General features: G+C 49.7%; 2 protein-coding genes across 2 annotated transcripts; one reads left to right on the top strand and one right to left on the bottom strand.

The window, feature by feature from the left end:
• Window positions 1-1,624: 1,624 nt before the first annotated feature.
• smap2 (small ArfGAP2) lies at window positions 1,625-7,983 on the bottom strand. Its single transcript, XM_052070266.1, is given in 10 exon segments — window positions 1,625-2,479; window positions 2,706-2,992; window positions 3,099-3,258; window positions 3,342-3,475; window positions 3,635-3,692; window positions 3,757-3,816; window positions 3,880-4,044; window positions 4,177-4,310; window positions 7,481-7,619; window positions 7,621-7,983. Coding segments are annotated over 10 exon segments (1,434 nt in total). The 5' UTR covers window positions 7,810-7,983; the 3' UTR covers window positions 1,625-2,371.
• A 431-nt stretch (window positions 7,984-8,414) lies between these two features.
• trappc3 (trafficking protein particle complex subunit 3) lies at window positions 8,415-11,468 on the top strand. Its single transcript, XM_052070235.1, has 5 exons — window positions 8,415-8,714; window positions 8,916-9,013; window positions 9,517-9,616; window positions 10,360-10,542; window positions 10,970-11,468. Exons 1-5 carry the CDS (start codon window positions 8,544-8,546, stop codon window positions 11,087-11,089), a joined length of 672 nt encoding a protein of 223 aa, XP_051926195.1. The 5' UTR covers window positions 8,415-8,543; the 3' UTR covers window positions 11,090-11,468.
• Window positions 11,469-15,571: the final 4,103 nt, after the last annotated feature.

Genomic DNA, 15,571 nt, shown 5'->3' with positions numbered 1-15,571 from the left:
TCTCTCTCGATACACACACACACACGCTCATTTTTGTGGACAGCTGGCATGATGATGTAAAATGAATATACAAATACTGTCTTTGCACACAATCTCTTTGGTGCACCTTTTTTGTGTGATTCCTTCAAAAAAAATCTTTTTAGAGAACCTCTAAAAAGAAAACCACCGTGTATAACGTCCACATTCACTGCTGAATGTTTACTCCTTGGCAAAAAAAAAAAAGAAGAAAAGAAAAGTGAATATTTGCTCAATGTTTTGGAGATGGAGGGGAAATTTGTTACGCTTTTGCCACCGAAAGCAAAGTGAACTATCGCCTTTCTTTTACACGAGCTGAGTGTGCACATTTATTGCATCGTGTCACGCGTGCGAGGGACTGGAAGGACTTGAAAAGGTGTAAATAATTGTCAAATAACATACGTCGCTGTTTAAACGCACATGAAGACACTACTTAAGTCCCTGTCAAGTGAAAAGACATCTGTCTTTTGATTTTCGACACACCATGGAGTGTGTTGAACAACCGTCACGCATGCTAACATGCTAACCGTCACGCCCACTCCGTCATGGCCTACAACGAGGCGCTCTAAAGCAAATCCCCCAAATTCACTTGACACAGGGTCTTTCATGTTGACACAAATGAGTCATCTGTTTCTTTGCTTGACGCTGGCTTTTAATGAATGAACGATGATTGATTTCCGAAGACAAAAGTCGATCTTTAGAGCCCCCAAAGCAGCAGCAGGGTTGACGGTGACCGCGTGGGGTCAGCTTTTGCTGACTTTTTGAATGTGAAGGGACTGAAACGGGTCAATCGCAGTAGCCATGCCGGGAGTATTATTATTATTCTTTTTTTTGTGGGGGGTGGGGGGAGGGACGGCGGTGCTGCGGTTGAGATATAAATGTACACATCCAGCATTTGTCAACCTGATTTGACTTGTTTATGCGCAAAGAAAAAAACAAGTACTGCATTGCCAATCAAGGTGTTGCAAACGCGTTTTCTTTTTCTAATCTGGGAGAGGAGGCGGCGCGTGGGTGCCAAGCTGCCTTGTGATGCCTTGTGGCTTGTTTGCAGCTTTACAATGGCCTTATTGTCGGAAGGATTCGATTCATCGACGCTTCGCTCTTGTATGACACGCTTGAAATTTCTTGCAAAACTTTTTAAGTGTAGCAAGACGACACACGCGTTCTGTATTGTACGCCATCCGTCTATAAAAGGCGTTTGAGTCCATGTACTCGGAGCCGAAGAAGACAAGGCAGCGCACGGGGAGGACTGTGTCCCATTAGGAAGATTTTTGCGCATCGAAGCCGACGCACGGGGGTGCCGAAATGTGAAACGGGAGCGGGTGACTTTTCAACAATGTCCGGGTTGCCGAGCCACAACGATGCCGACATAAGCACAAATGTCCCTGAACGCAACGCAATTTGAGATGGTAGCGACCGGGAGCGCACCCCCGCCAAAGCCGATGAGTACCTTCCGACAGAAACAGTCATCGGCATTGCTGGCGTTGGGTTGTCCTCTGGAACTGGCCTTTGACCTTTCCACAGAGGTGCGAGCAAAAGGGCAACGTAGAGCAGAGCGACTTGGTGACGGGAGGCCGCCTTTTATGGCGGTCGTGGGCAAAAGGGGGGGCTGTAATTTTCTACCCGTGCTTTGTAAATGTTTTCTATGTGCAGTATTTGATCACGTAAAACTGGTATTTTTGGTGGTTTGTAAGCTGCAAAATCGATGAATTACGGTGCACGTCGTTTGTTTTTTTTTTTAAAGAAAACGCAATCAATCCGATGCGTGTGCACACCAAAATGACAATTGTCACATTTTGGTTTGAGAAGCTTGTATTTGCATGCCCATTGACCGAGCAGTCAATAAAGTTCATTGGAATCACAGAGACTGGTCGTGTGCGTCCTGCATTCGGTAGCCGGGCCTCGCGTGGCTACCAGCAGATGGCAGCAAAGCACTACTTTTCGCTCCTCTCAGTCTTCAACAGTTCCTTGGCGCAAAGATGCCACAAGATGGCGCCAAAGATACTTTTCTATGAGACGGGGCTTTCAATTCTTAACTAAAAAGACAGCATGTCGTCACAAAAAAACAAAAACCCAAAAGGTTGCGCGTTCCCAATCGGATATAAAAATGTGTGACCCTGTGACTGCGTTGACCAAATATTCCGAAGGCAAGTGCAGACATTCGCCAAGCTCGGCCGAGGCAGGAAGTGGATTTGGGGCAAGGGGGCCGAGGAGAGAGGAAGAGGTGGTTGTACTTTTCCAATTCTCAAGAGTCTCCTCCTCTTTGCTTCTTGAAAACCGGACAAGCTCCCGCAGGGTCCCGCCCACGCGGCTCTGGTTGAGGACTTCACAAGTTCACTTTCGAGGCGGACGCCGTTCATTTCCAGACCTGCGGCGTCACGTGCGCTAAACTCGGGGCCGCGGCGTTTCCCATCGCTTGAGCGGCGGAGCCGAATGGATTCGTGACGGACGCGTGCCGACTCATCTGGAAGACAGAAAAGATTTCAACCTATGAAATATGACCCACTCCAACCGATTGAAAACGGGCTTCCGGAGACATTTTCCCCCCATCGTGCATGTGCCTTTAAGAGGCGGGGTTACGGTGCGCGAGTGTCTCGCTGTGGGCCGTTGCCAACAGCAGCATTTCTTTTCCATCCAGTAGGTGTCCCGATGCGCGCCCAACGGTCTTCCCGGCGAGGACAAAGACGTGCCTGTCCCACGTTCCACTGCGGCCGCTGAGCTCCGAGCGCTTGCCGCTGAGCTGCCGCCGCCGCCGCCGCCGCCGCCGCCGAGCCTCCCGCCTGAGAATGTCCCATCGACCCCGCGGCCCGACGCTGCATGGCGCCATTCTGCTGTGACGTCATGGCGGTGTTTTGAGGATGTCCCATGGTGGCAACCTGCGACACGACCGCGGCTCCCCCCATCCCGCCGGCCTGAGCCAACGAATGGTAAGAACCGTACGGATGCGTCGGGTATCCCGTTTGGTTCACGTATAAGCCTGCGCAATGAGACAAACAAAACAAAGCGGACATCCCGTCCATCATCACCCGCGCGTATACACAAAAGGCAAACGAATATCCCCGCGAGTCGGTCGGATCGCTCACCGTGAGACGGCGCCATACTGCTAACGTGCACTGATGGGGCGGATCCGTAAAGGGACAGAATGGAATCCTTGGACAGTTTCCGGAACGCCCCTTCCGCCTTTCTGGGTGGCGGATCCAAGAAGAGGCTGAGGTTTTCGGGCACGGAGGCGCTCGCTCGGCTCTGAGGCAAGAAGGCGGAGGCGGCCCGACGTTGATCCGCGAGCGAAACCGAACGGCGCGACGCCGGCGCAGCGGATGCCGTACCGTGGAAGGGGCGGACGGATCCGAGAGCTGACTGAAGAGATCCAAGGAGGGGCGCGCCGGATTAGAACCTGCTGGACTCCGGTGACTGCCCGGAACCCCATCGGACACCGCCGCGGGACTTGGATCGGGAGCATCTGAGAGAGATTCCAAATAGCGTATCCCTTTCAAGCAAGCGCGATTTTACTGCTTTCTAGCTGACGACCAAAATGGTTCCAATTCAGGTGAAGACTGAAAGCAAATAAGAAAGGGCTCGAGCGAAAGCGTCGCCGAGGTTTTCAGCGGCGCCGCCATACCCAACGCCAGCAGGTCCGTAACGCATCGGGAGTCCGTCTTGGGGCTGACGTCTTTTTTCTATCGAAAGGACAAAAGGATTGAGCCGAGGCGTCGCGTTGGCAACGCTGGTCGGCGCACTTACAATTTTCATCTTCTCAAAGACAACCGGCTCCTTGGGGATGTTCTCGCAGCTCTTTTCTTTCTGCGCGGAGAAGACCCTTTTTCAAGATCCCGCCGCAGTCGCGGCGAGATGACGCCGACTCACCCTGAGCATGTGGATATCGATGACCTTATCCATGTACTTCTTCTTGTCATACTTGTCCCTGATGAAGTTCTCCGCCGAGCGGTCGCTCTCGGGCCGTCGGAAGCACTCGGGCAGGAAGGCTTCGTAGAGGCGCTTGGCCTTGGCGTTTCCCATCTCCTGGACGCACTGCGGTGGGCGCAACGGCACCGACTTCTCATTCAAATGGCACTCGCGGGGACCACGGGACAAACGCTGAGCTATGTCGGGATTTGGGCCGCCAAAGTTCAGATGAGATCTTTAGAGAAAAGCTCCTCCCACCTGAACCTGCTCCTGCGTCCACTGGTCCAAGTTGACGGACTTGACTTTGGAGATGTGGACGCCGAGATTTCGATGGATGCCGGCGCATCGTATACAGATGAAGATGCCCAAGTTCCACGAAGACCATCTCGGACCTGCGAGGGAGATCCGTAGAGACGTGACCTCGTATCCGCTGGCAAAGGGAAAGAATCCCGCTTAACTGCGGCAAACGCTTGTGACGGCTGATCTACGGCAATATTTGCGCATGGCCCATGCGCCAAAGGTCAGCTCACCAAGCTAATTAGGGATGTTTGTAAGTGTAGCGTAGCAACCAGATAAGGCCGCAGGTGGGGGAGGACATGTGTGGAATGAATAACACCCCCCCCCCACTCCCCCCATCCCACAGTCGTGTCTTTCGTGGCCATCCATAAGGCGTTATGGATTGTACGCCTCCGGCTACCGTGAACGGAAATAGTCGGGAGAGTAGGAGGCCAAGTGGGAAAAGAAATGAAACGCGGGGCTCTGAATCTGCCGCGTGACTCGGACCTCTTCAAATATCGCAGAAGGTTGCAGCTGGTACCCGGCCGGGCTTATGCCGTTGATTCCCAACCTGTCGGGCGTGGCGCCGGACATTGTCGGTCGCAAGTGATCAACGCACACGCCGCCTTCACCGAAGGCACACCAATGGTATTAGCTAGCATACAAATAACGCGCGGGCCGACGCGTGTGGAGCTAACGACATTGAGATTCCACAAGATGGCGTCAAAGTCCTCATTCGATTGTGACCGCCATGACGGGCGCCGCGCACACGAGCGAAAACTCTGCAAGAGGATTGACTTGCAAAACATTTTTAGCCTCGCACGCTGGCTTGCAGGCGCGCCGGAGGGCAGCGGGTGCGTGCGGCTCATTAGCCGACATCCCATAAGGATAAACGCTACTTTCGGCAGTTAATCCCAGCGCGCCCAGCTGGACGGATTGGCGCCGCCCGTGCGCCGCTTTCCTAAGGCCCCCGCAGACCTGAGGCTCCAGTCCAATGTGTTGAGTCCTAAATTGACATAAGGAATATTCTGGAGTACGATATTGCGTCAAATGTTGCCCTTCCATTGTAGCATCCCCGAAGGGAGGGGGGGTGGTGGGGCTTCTCGAGGTTTCTCATTTGTCGGCCTCTCCTTGACTCTTTGACTCAAGGGAGGCACAGAGGAAAATCCCTCGTGGCACTTGACTCGACAAGACACGTGAGGGGGACGGGCTGGGAGGCGGGACGTCCCCACGGCAACACGAAAAAAAACCCAGCTCCTAGTTTGGGGGGGCGCTTAAATTGCAAAAATACGAATTATGGACAATAGCAATGTCAGTGGGCACAAGAAAGCAAGCAAGTTGGAGCAAATCAATTTTGCCGCCTTGTTTTGACTGTCGGAGGGACGGTCCAAGTGACGTTTTTGTTGTGACATGCGAGCATGACAATTTCTACAACAGAAAAAGGGAAAATATTTTGTTGAATTGTATCCGTTTTTGGGTTGTTTACAGGGGGAGCCTTGTGTTTTGAGTTTGGAACGCATGAGTGAGGACGGAGGGAGGACTTCTCCCACTGCACTTCCAAATTGCACACTCACGACCAGGTACAAATGTACAACTCAAGTGTCCCCCCCAACTGAAACGGGCGCCATCATGTTTTCCAGAAGCGGCAGGCGCACGCTTTCCCTCTACGGCGTTTTACAGTGATTGCTTCACAGCTTCCGCTTTATTTTCTCCTCCGGATTTGCATGCGCCGCCGCTTTGTGTGTCGCCACTTCCTCTGTGAACGCTCTGAGGGAGGGGGGGAGGTGAGAAATAATCTTTGTCCAGGCAAACAAGATTACAACAAACAAGTTGAGTTGGTTTGTTGCCCCCCCCCCCCCAAATGCTTTGAGGGGGCATGTTTTAGTGATGACATTTCATGCAAATGCGCCCATGTGCAGTCCTTTTTTCTTCCACTGAGGGGGCCGTGTTGGAAATAACAATTAGCACTTATATTGGGTTCATGTCCCTCATGGGATTTTTCAGCAGTCTATTTATATTCCCGACCCCTTTTGTACTTTTCTTCCCTCCATATCTGTACTTTTCACTGTAGACAAGCGCTTGCCCGCCCGACCCCCAATGTCATCAAATTCAAATCAGATTGGGCTCCCGATATGTCGCGACTTCAAATTTTGGAAGCTTTTGGGCTCTCCTTTACATTGCTGTCAGATAAATGTCCCGATATTAGAGTCGCCTCTCCGGTGCGGATCCACAAGCGAGCGCAACAATAAATAAGCAAATATTCCGTGAGAGCATCGGGGATTCAACAAACAAGACCCAGAAAGTTTTTTTTTTCCATCGCTTCTGTATGATCATGCTTAGCAACATCATATCTTGTCTCGTGCGAGATCAAGTGCAAAGGACTAATGAATAAATCACGACATGAAAGCACTCAAGAGCCTGCTTGCTGATTCTCATTAAATATTTGTGAGGCCGGCAACTCATGTGACTCCAGTCTGCATTTGGCGGGGAAATAATGGCAAAGAAACACACACACACACATGTGCACCTGCAACGTGCTTAGTCATTGCACCGTCCGTCATTTTCTCGTCAAGATGCCAGCAATGACTTTCATTGGAGGATTTAGCGCCAGGGTGGAAGTGCTGCAAAGTAGTGAGGGAGGCTCAACGCTGCACCTATCCAATCGTGTCTCCCAATGTCTGAAGTCGTACAGGTCAATGGCAATACTCAAAAAAAAAACACGCATGTCTGTTGTTGCATATGTGTTCGTTGCTCCATGTCCAGCACTTTGTATGCAGCGATGGCTGATGAGTTGAGTTGAGACTCACTATTTGTGTCCAAAACAGGAGCGTTTACCCACGTGGAAAAACAGGTTGAACAAATCGAGGCCATCACCTCAATCAATGGGCACACTGGCGCAGTCCAAAACAAGATAGAAGGCAAAATACTTTACTCGAGTCCAAATGGCATTATTGCTTTTTTTGACCGAGTACATTTTGACTTTGATGTTTTGCACTTCTACTAAAGTACAGGGAGGAAGAAAAAGGAGTGCATGTTATAAAACATGCATGATCATTTTACATCAGAACTTTCTCGGCCGGCTTTTTACCAGGAGTGAGTGATGCCCTAATAGCAATATAAGACAAGACGATCCTTGCTTTCTATTCTTCTATTCATTTTCAGGCTAAACGTTTCCGCGGACGAGGTTGATGCTTGCAAGTGCACTCGCCATGAGATACACACACACACACACACACACACACATACACTTCACGGAATGCAGGTTGTTTTCAGCAAGACGACCCACCTTTTGATTCGCAGTCCGCACAGAATTTATTCTCGTCCAACGCCAGCAAAGAGTTGAGCACTGACTGGTATCTGTCGAAGTCTTTCACAGATTTGCCCGTCGTCATCGCGCAAGAGTTGACCTCACCTCGGCCCACACACAGCACAGCAGCCACGCCGCCCGTGGATTCTCAATTCACCTCCTTGATTCGATTCCTGGAAGCGGCGAGTGGCACACTGGCGCTTCTCGACAGGATGAGGAGGAAGATGAGGATGAGGGTGGTGGGGACTGCCCTGAAGGCAAAAAGCATGCGGCTTAGTTAAGGTGCAAGGACGAGGATGTAGTCCCATCTAAATGTCATTTTTGAAAGAAAAAAAAAGTCCACTGACTGACTTTTTTTCTATAGTCCCGCAAAAGCTTCACCCTCACATACGCGCACACTAAATGTGTCATTGATCAACAGCAAGACACGTAATTATTGCACAGCCGCTCTTCCTCAGAGACGCCGCGTATACAAAGACTCCGCCTTCCGGCATCGTACGTTAACGTCGCCGCCATGTTGAATGTGGCAAGGTGCCACTTGCTGCTTTTCTTATCCTTCCCTCTTCACGACCAAATTAACTATCAAATGGAACACGATGTTTATGTTACGTCAGGACAAATCTGACACATTAAATATGGCGGGTGAACATCCATATAACCCCCGCAAGGCTGCAGACAGGCAGCGGTTATGCTACGCTCTCCCCTGCCTTATAAGAATGAATATTGACGCTTCAGTCTTCCACACATTGGAGTTTCATTTTCTGGTTGCTTCTCTTCTTACTCAACGCAAGAGGGCAGTGAATGCGTGTTTGACAATTATCAAGCGATGAAGATGTAAACGGAACTAAAATTGAAGGTTCCTTCAAAACACAAACATATATTTCACTGTTATTTTCCTCAGTGCGAGTTCTGCAGAAAACATATAATAATGTAATCGGAAATTGTCGTAGGCTTTTCAAATATGATTTTGGTATGTTATCTCGGCGCTTTGCTTATTACCGTGGTCGCAAAAATTTCTATTCTTGTTCAAGAATAACCGGAAATGGTTTATTTGTCATTTTGGCTGGCTGGTGGAAGCGACTGCGGAAATAGCCGCAACGCTACTCTAAAAATACAAGTAAAGGAATTAGTATCGACGCGTATTTTTACTGCGTACTCATCTATCACCAAAATGTCCCGGCAATCTAACCGAACAACAGACAGCAAGAAGATGGTAGGCATCTCTCTCTTGAAGGATGTTGAACACGTTGCTCGTGTAGATCGCGCGATGCTAACCATTACCAAGATGCTTTCTTGCACTGCCCTTCATTATTACAGTACTTGTGACTCGTTCGGTCCTCACTCGTTTTCATATTAACGCCAATTGAAATTCGATCGTGACAACTAATGTGTTGGGTAACTTCTTTCCTTGCAGAACTCTGAGTTGTTCACGCTGACCTACGGAGCCCTGGTCACACAACTATGCAAAGATTACGAAAATGACGAGGAGGTCAACAAACAACTGGACAAGATGTGAGTCTGCAAGTAGCAGCATCAAATAGATGGGGGGGGGGGGGCTGTGCTTTTGTATAAAGTGGGAAAATGCACTATTCAGACTATCCTGAACCTTTTCAACATTTGAATCCACATATCCCACTGTTCAGCGCTTCAGTATTTTTTAACGCAAACGTATACGTTCGAGTACTGCGGGAGGAATCGACTATCTTTCTATCGAATCTGTAGGCCACAATGCCGCCCTGTTCACCAGACGTTTTGAAAGCAAACATCTCCGAGAGGCAACGAGCGCACATAACTGTGCGGCAACTCGAAGCAAATGACGGGCGTTCCCGTCCTTTGTTTCCTGGCCTCGGATCAGTTTGTCACCACGGTTCAGTCGGCCAGCGCATCAGGGACGGGAGGAAGATCTCCTGCCAAATGTTTGAACCAACCATGTGTTCCTCTGTTTCGTTACGGGAAAATCTCAAATTGATGTTCTCTTCCTCGCGCCCCCCCCACCCCTCTTCTCGCTTTCATAGGGGTTACAACATCGGAGTACGTCTCATCGAGGACTTCCTGGCACGCTCCAGCGTCGGCAGGTGTCAGGATTTCCGAGAAACGGCCGACGTCATCGCTAAGGTGATTGGATGCTGCCGGGCTAATCAGAGCGTGACGGTGGACGTCTTCCAAACAGAGCAGATAAATCCGATTTCGAGAACGGCGGCGACTGGGAGGATGGGGAAACTCTCTTTTGCGCAGTTGAAAAAGCAAGCTGTGCAAAAATTGGCTCAAACATTGAATTGGTCAAGTTGTGCTGACATTTAGCTCACCTGTAAAGGTTGCATTGCACTCTTAAGTTCATCCTGAAACATGAAACACCACCACCACCACCTCCACCAAGAAGTATCTTCAATAATATCTCCAACCTTTTATTACGCGGTTTTAATGACAAGCCGGTACAGCTGGCTGGGACGTGATCCTCTTTCCATTTCCTGTGAAACACGTGTTTGCGTCTCGCTTCCTTTCTCCTCCATCGCGTCCCGTAAAGGTTAGGCTTTCCTTCGTGACCCCAGAAGGAAAAAAACGGAAAAAAAAAAGAATCCGGGCGGAACCTCGCGCGCAACTGCAAGGCTCTCATCTGTTTTCAATGAATTCGTCGCGTATACGTTAGGCCGTAAATTCTCATCACTCGGCAGGCCGCAATCGAAGCGCGGTGCTGATAAAACAAACTTTGTTCGGATCATTCCAACAAAATGCATTTGAATAAACTCCATAAAGCCCTCGGTGAGCATTTTCCGTAAGCACGCTGGCACTGCACAAGATGACGGATGGCGTTTTTGATCCACTCTGCGATTCCCCTTTGCCACGGCTTGTTCACCCAGGTGGCATTTAAAACCTACCTCGGGGTCTCCCCCAGCGTAAGCAACTGGAGCCCGGCCGGAGACGAGTTCTCCCTCATCCTGGAGAGCAACCCGCTGGTGGATTTTGTGGAGCTGCCCGATAACCACAACGCGCTCATCTACTCCAACCTGTTGTGCGGCGTCCTCAGAGGCGCTCTGGAAATGGTAAGCTCACCTGGCCCGGTCCGCGCCGCGCAACAAACGCGGCGCGCTCGCCGTGTCCAAGTGGACTTTGGTCCCAAAACGATGACGTGCTACAAATAACGTGTCGTTGTCGCCCGCTTCTCTGCCAAAATACTTTTCCGATAGCCGCTCCAACGTTTCCTCCGACTCCTGCCATTCGTAGAACGGAATCTTCGCTTTGTGTCCGACTACTCAAAACAATGTTGTGCTACTTTTATTAACAACAAAGAAAACAACTTAAAAAAAAAATGCGTTTCCTGTTCCATTTCTCGTTCGTTATCGTATTTCGGAGGCAGTCGTTACTGTACGGAGACGCGCCGACCGGATGTGGATTTGGTTCTGTGCATGTCTTATGTTGATGATAGGCAGGAGTAAACTTGAAACTAATTGTAAACGTTTCCAATTGTAGGTCCAAATGGCCGTGGATGTGAAATTTGTCCAGGACACACTGCGGGGGGACAATGTGACGGAAATCCGGATGAAGTTTGTCAAGAGGATTGAAGAGAACCTCCCCGCAGGAGACGAGTGACAAAATGACACCGCAGTCGGTCAACATTCTGCCTCGTCGGCAAGTTTTTTTTTTTCTTCCTTTCTTTCTTCCAATGACACGTTCCAGAGCGGAAGAGACGATTGATTCACTCGAGACGACACTGAATCTCAACGCGATTGTGTGGCCCTGCTACCTTCAATATGCAAGGGATCAAAACTTATCCTTTGCCACCCCCCCCGACCCCATTGCTTCATTTGGAAACATTGGAAAAAATGGCGCCTTAACAGACAGGCCGCTTAAGACAATTAGAGTGTTATTATTATTATGTTGTTTTTTTAATGTGAGTATTGCTGTCAATTGTATGGCACGTTAAACTAATGATGTTCATGTGAATAAATGCAACATATTTGATTTTGAATGTCTTTCAATTTTGAGCACATTTTCCCTCAACACAAACAAAGACGGCTTCGGCGTGTGCTTTTGGTGCGGACATCTCTTTTTTTTTAACGGTCCCGCGGCCCGCCCTTCGTCGGCAAACAATAATGCTGGTGTAGGCCGACGTGCTGAGGCGTGCGCGTGTCCTCCGGGAATGGCCTGCCTCATGGCCAGTCGCTTGTGCTGGTCACACCTGTGAATGGCGTTACCCCAACAAGAAGTCATGGACAAACTTCCCATTGAGATGGAGTGCACACCTTGGCAATAACTGCAAACAGATGGCATAGAAAAACATGTGCGCGGATAAACAAACACATCTCACGTGAGGATAAAAGAAAAAAAAAGGATTACATTATGTTATTTTTTTTTTTATCTCGGGGAAAAATAACGGCGGTTGGTCGACAGGAAACGCAGTTCTGAGAATAACCACCAGAGAGCACTGTTGACATAACAGCTTCTTTCGTCGCGATTGTTCCCCAACAAGAGGCAGAAACGAGTCCACTTTGCATTTCTGCCCCTCCACAAAGATTGTGGGAGTCTTTCGGTGCCACATTAGTTAGCGCTTCCGCGCCGTCCCTGCGTCCCGAGCTTTTGGCGTGGGAATTGCCAGGCCGCCTCGGCTCTGCTTCCAATTTCCTCCATCTCTTTTGATCTTTGTCTTTTCGACGCTCTTTACGACGCGCGTGCTGATCCTCGTGATATTTGCGCCTTCTTGACTCCCGATACCTTTGTTTGGCTTTTCATCTTGCTCTTTTTTTTCTTCCCGAAACCTCAGCCGTTCGAGCCGGAATTTTATGGGACGGCCGTAGAACTTTCCAGATTGGAAACACTTCACTTGAGGATGGAGTGAGGAAGGGGAGGGGGGGTGGGGGGATCAAATGTATGAGTTTACAGCGGCCGACCTTGAGGGCAGACTGCACCTGTCCTGGTTGATTGCGGGGCCCGTTCCTCCAAAGGCACGCTAACGAGAAGATCGCTTCCAATTGAAAAGCGAGGAATGCAAAGGTTCCGCTGTGCCTCGGACCGAAATCAAAGCGGGCCTCCCTCGCCTGGAGACCGTCCACCACGGCGCGGCCGCGCTCCGCAGGATATCCATAGTGGCGAGCGTGAGCCCAACGCCTGCCACCGCTTTCAAGTTTTCAAACTGCAAAATGAAAAGGTTTTTCATGCAGCGCCGTCGCTAACACGTGTTTTTGTTCAAGGGCGTTTGAAAAGCGCACAAGAACCGACATCCCTTTTTTTTTTTGACAGCAAGCCACAAGGTCTTATTTGATTGTAAATGTTGTTTTTGGATTATCGTCGTTACGCTTTGACAGCGAAATCATGAATCCAAGATTTTTCTGTTTATGTTTATCGTGTCCGATGATATCGCCCGACGTTGCCTTGCGTTTTCCATGAATCACCGGAAAAGAAAAAAAACGAGCTTCAACAAGGTCGTCCTTACCCATTTATCATCCGATACCCTTGTGACGGCGTTTACCCAACAATCATGTCCAAACAAATGCAAATGCAAAAAAAAATAAATAAAAATAATAATCCAAAGACGTGGACCAGGAAGGAGGCTTCTTTTGACAATTTGCTGAAGGCGGCTTTTCTTTTTCATTGTGATTCTGATCCGTTTAGCTCATCTGCCCTGTGAAACGGTCTGCGTTTCTCATCCAGCAAAGCGTATGACTTGCAATCAATTGAAAACTTGCCCAAGTCCAACAGGAATATTTTCCCGTGCCCTTCAACATGATCTTTCATTTGACGGGCCTTAGATGAGCTTTGCACACAGCCGAGTTGACGGCTCAAATTTGGATCTCTCTCTCTCGTACGGCAACTCGTAAGAATGAGCCGGAATCTTTTTGTGTCTGTCGCCGAGCAGACAAAAGGATGCGTCATGTCAGCGCCGTCATCTGTTATTTTCATTTTACGGTGTGTCCATCGTCACTAATGGTCCCTTTGCTCGGCGTCTTTGCAGCTTCCCTCATGCGTGCGGCGCGCTACATTCATCGCGCTAGCCAACAAGATTTCCTTTAGTTGTCCTGCAAATGACAATCGCAATTCGGAAAGGAAAACGCTGGGTAGGGAGAGGCAAAAACAACAAGGGAGACAATGTCATTATTTTAATCAGCAACGACACCATAATTGTATCCACCCCGCAGCTGCCAAAAGCGCCGAGGAACCCTTTTGGTTCAGAACACTCCACACAGACGCATCTGCTGTGTGAGGGTCCGCTTTGCAGCGGTGAGCTAAACCAGACTTGAAAATATGGCGCAATGGCTTCATGGCCGCATCGTACACAACTTCAAAAACCTCCACAGTCCGTTTTCAGCTCATCCAAAAGGGGATGGCTCGCCTTCACACGCGTGTGTGTGAATGGCGATCCGGGATGGCGCTACGTTGAAATATCTCTCTACAACCACAACGTGAATTGCCATGAAATGGCGCGTGTACGCTCGACATTTATACCCCCTCGATGAATCACCCGTTCAACTCTAAAATACGGACGAGTGCTTTTGAAGCACCCGGGGGGGCGGGATACGCTCTGATAACTCTGGAGAGCACGCACCTCCGGCAGGTGAATATTTTCACAACTCCAGTTTTATGGCAGCGAGTTTGCGTCTTGAGTTATGTGACAGCGAGTTTGCCGCCAATGTTTGTATCCCACGTGAGAGTGTGTGCGCGCGCTTCATGTTACATGAGAAAAATATAACCAACGGCCAATCACAAAAATATAAAATGAAAACACTCGAGGAGAACGGAGAAGTCTTATTTCATTTTCAAAATGGAATATTCTCTTGGGCGGGGGGTCAACGTTGCCTATCCCACGTGACAATGCGGCACTTCGCCATTTTAACTGGATTCGGCGTGGATACGGACAACCGCGCGAGGAGCAGGGGCACGGCGACACAATGGCCTCGCTCCACTCACGTATCTAAAAATGGATTTGTTTGAAGGGAAGATTCCGTTTTCGCTACTTATAAATCACGGTACCCATTTTGGAGCAATTAAGTGATATGGAATGGTTCCCCATGGCTCATCTCATCATCTTTTACGGTTACACAGTTGGGAATGGCTACCCACCATCTTTTCAGAATTTTTTTTTCCATCTTAGGCCACGTTTTCGCTGCGGTGACCTTTGAAACTGTTGAACAGAGATCCTTTCTAGAAAGCTCCATTTGATGAAAGCGCTTCGGGTGGAACATGTGGTAATGGTTGCTCGAATGAAAGGCAAGAATAAGGCCGCGGCGCAGTCGTCTGGGTCAGAGGCACTTAGCATCCCCAGGGCGACACCTCCACCGCCAAGGGCCGCGATCCACCAGGGCGGCACCCGCCGGTGGAAGCTCAAAGGGCGGCCTGTTTGCCGATACAAGCCCCTCCATTCACACCCGCCTATGGCGCTGCGCGGTCTGCTTCAAGTTTACAATACCGAGGGAGGGCCACTCCCAAAAACATGCCCCGTCGCCACTCCGCTCTCGGAAAATGCGCACCTGCCTGTAGCCGGCCGAGTCAAACGCGCGCAAGGCGGGGCGAACGGAATCTTTCGCTTATCATGACATCATCGCGCAAGGTGATGGAGCGCTGCGTCGCTAACCGCATTAGCAGTCGAAGCAGCTCTCGGAAAAACGTGTGACGGGCACCAGCCGCCAACAGCGTCTCTTTCGTGAGCACGCCTTGACACGTTTGTGCACTTCATTTCGAAATGCTACACTGCGCCCTAAAAATAGAGATACTCCTGGAAAATAAGCTTGTGTATTTCCATATTGCCATATACTTGCAAACAGTAGAACGCTTCAAGTAAAAATGACACATTGCAAATGGTGGAAGGGCCGCGGCCTGTTCGAATGACTTAAAATCTCCCCCTCATGACGCAACGTGTCCAAGTGCCGATTTTTGGAAATGACATCAACTGTACGGTGGGACCTTGACGTACGAGTTTCATTTGTTCCTCAACCGTACTCCGAACTCGTGTGTCTTGTCTCGATGGCCGCGTATTCCTGTTGATACAAAATCCTATCAAGTCTTGAACGCATGAATCGGGTGTCCACAATTTTGCCGTCTGTTTCCGTTCCAGGCCACCGAGAGACGCCGTTGGGAGGA

The sequence above is a fragment of the Hippocampus zosterae genome, chromosome 7 (genome assembly GCF_025434085.1).
Source record: "Hippocampus zosterae strain Florida chromosome 7, ASM2543408v3, whole genome shotgun sequence".
Taxonomy (NCBI): domain Eukaryota; kingdom Metazoa; phylum Chordata; class Actinopteri; order Syngnathiformes; family Syngnathidae; genus Hippocampus; species Hippocampus zosterae.
Note: the sequence above shows the minus strand (reverse complement) of the source record. Positions and strands in the feature narration are given on the sequence as shown.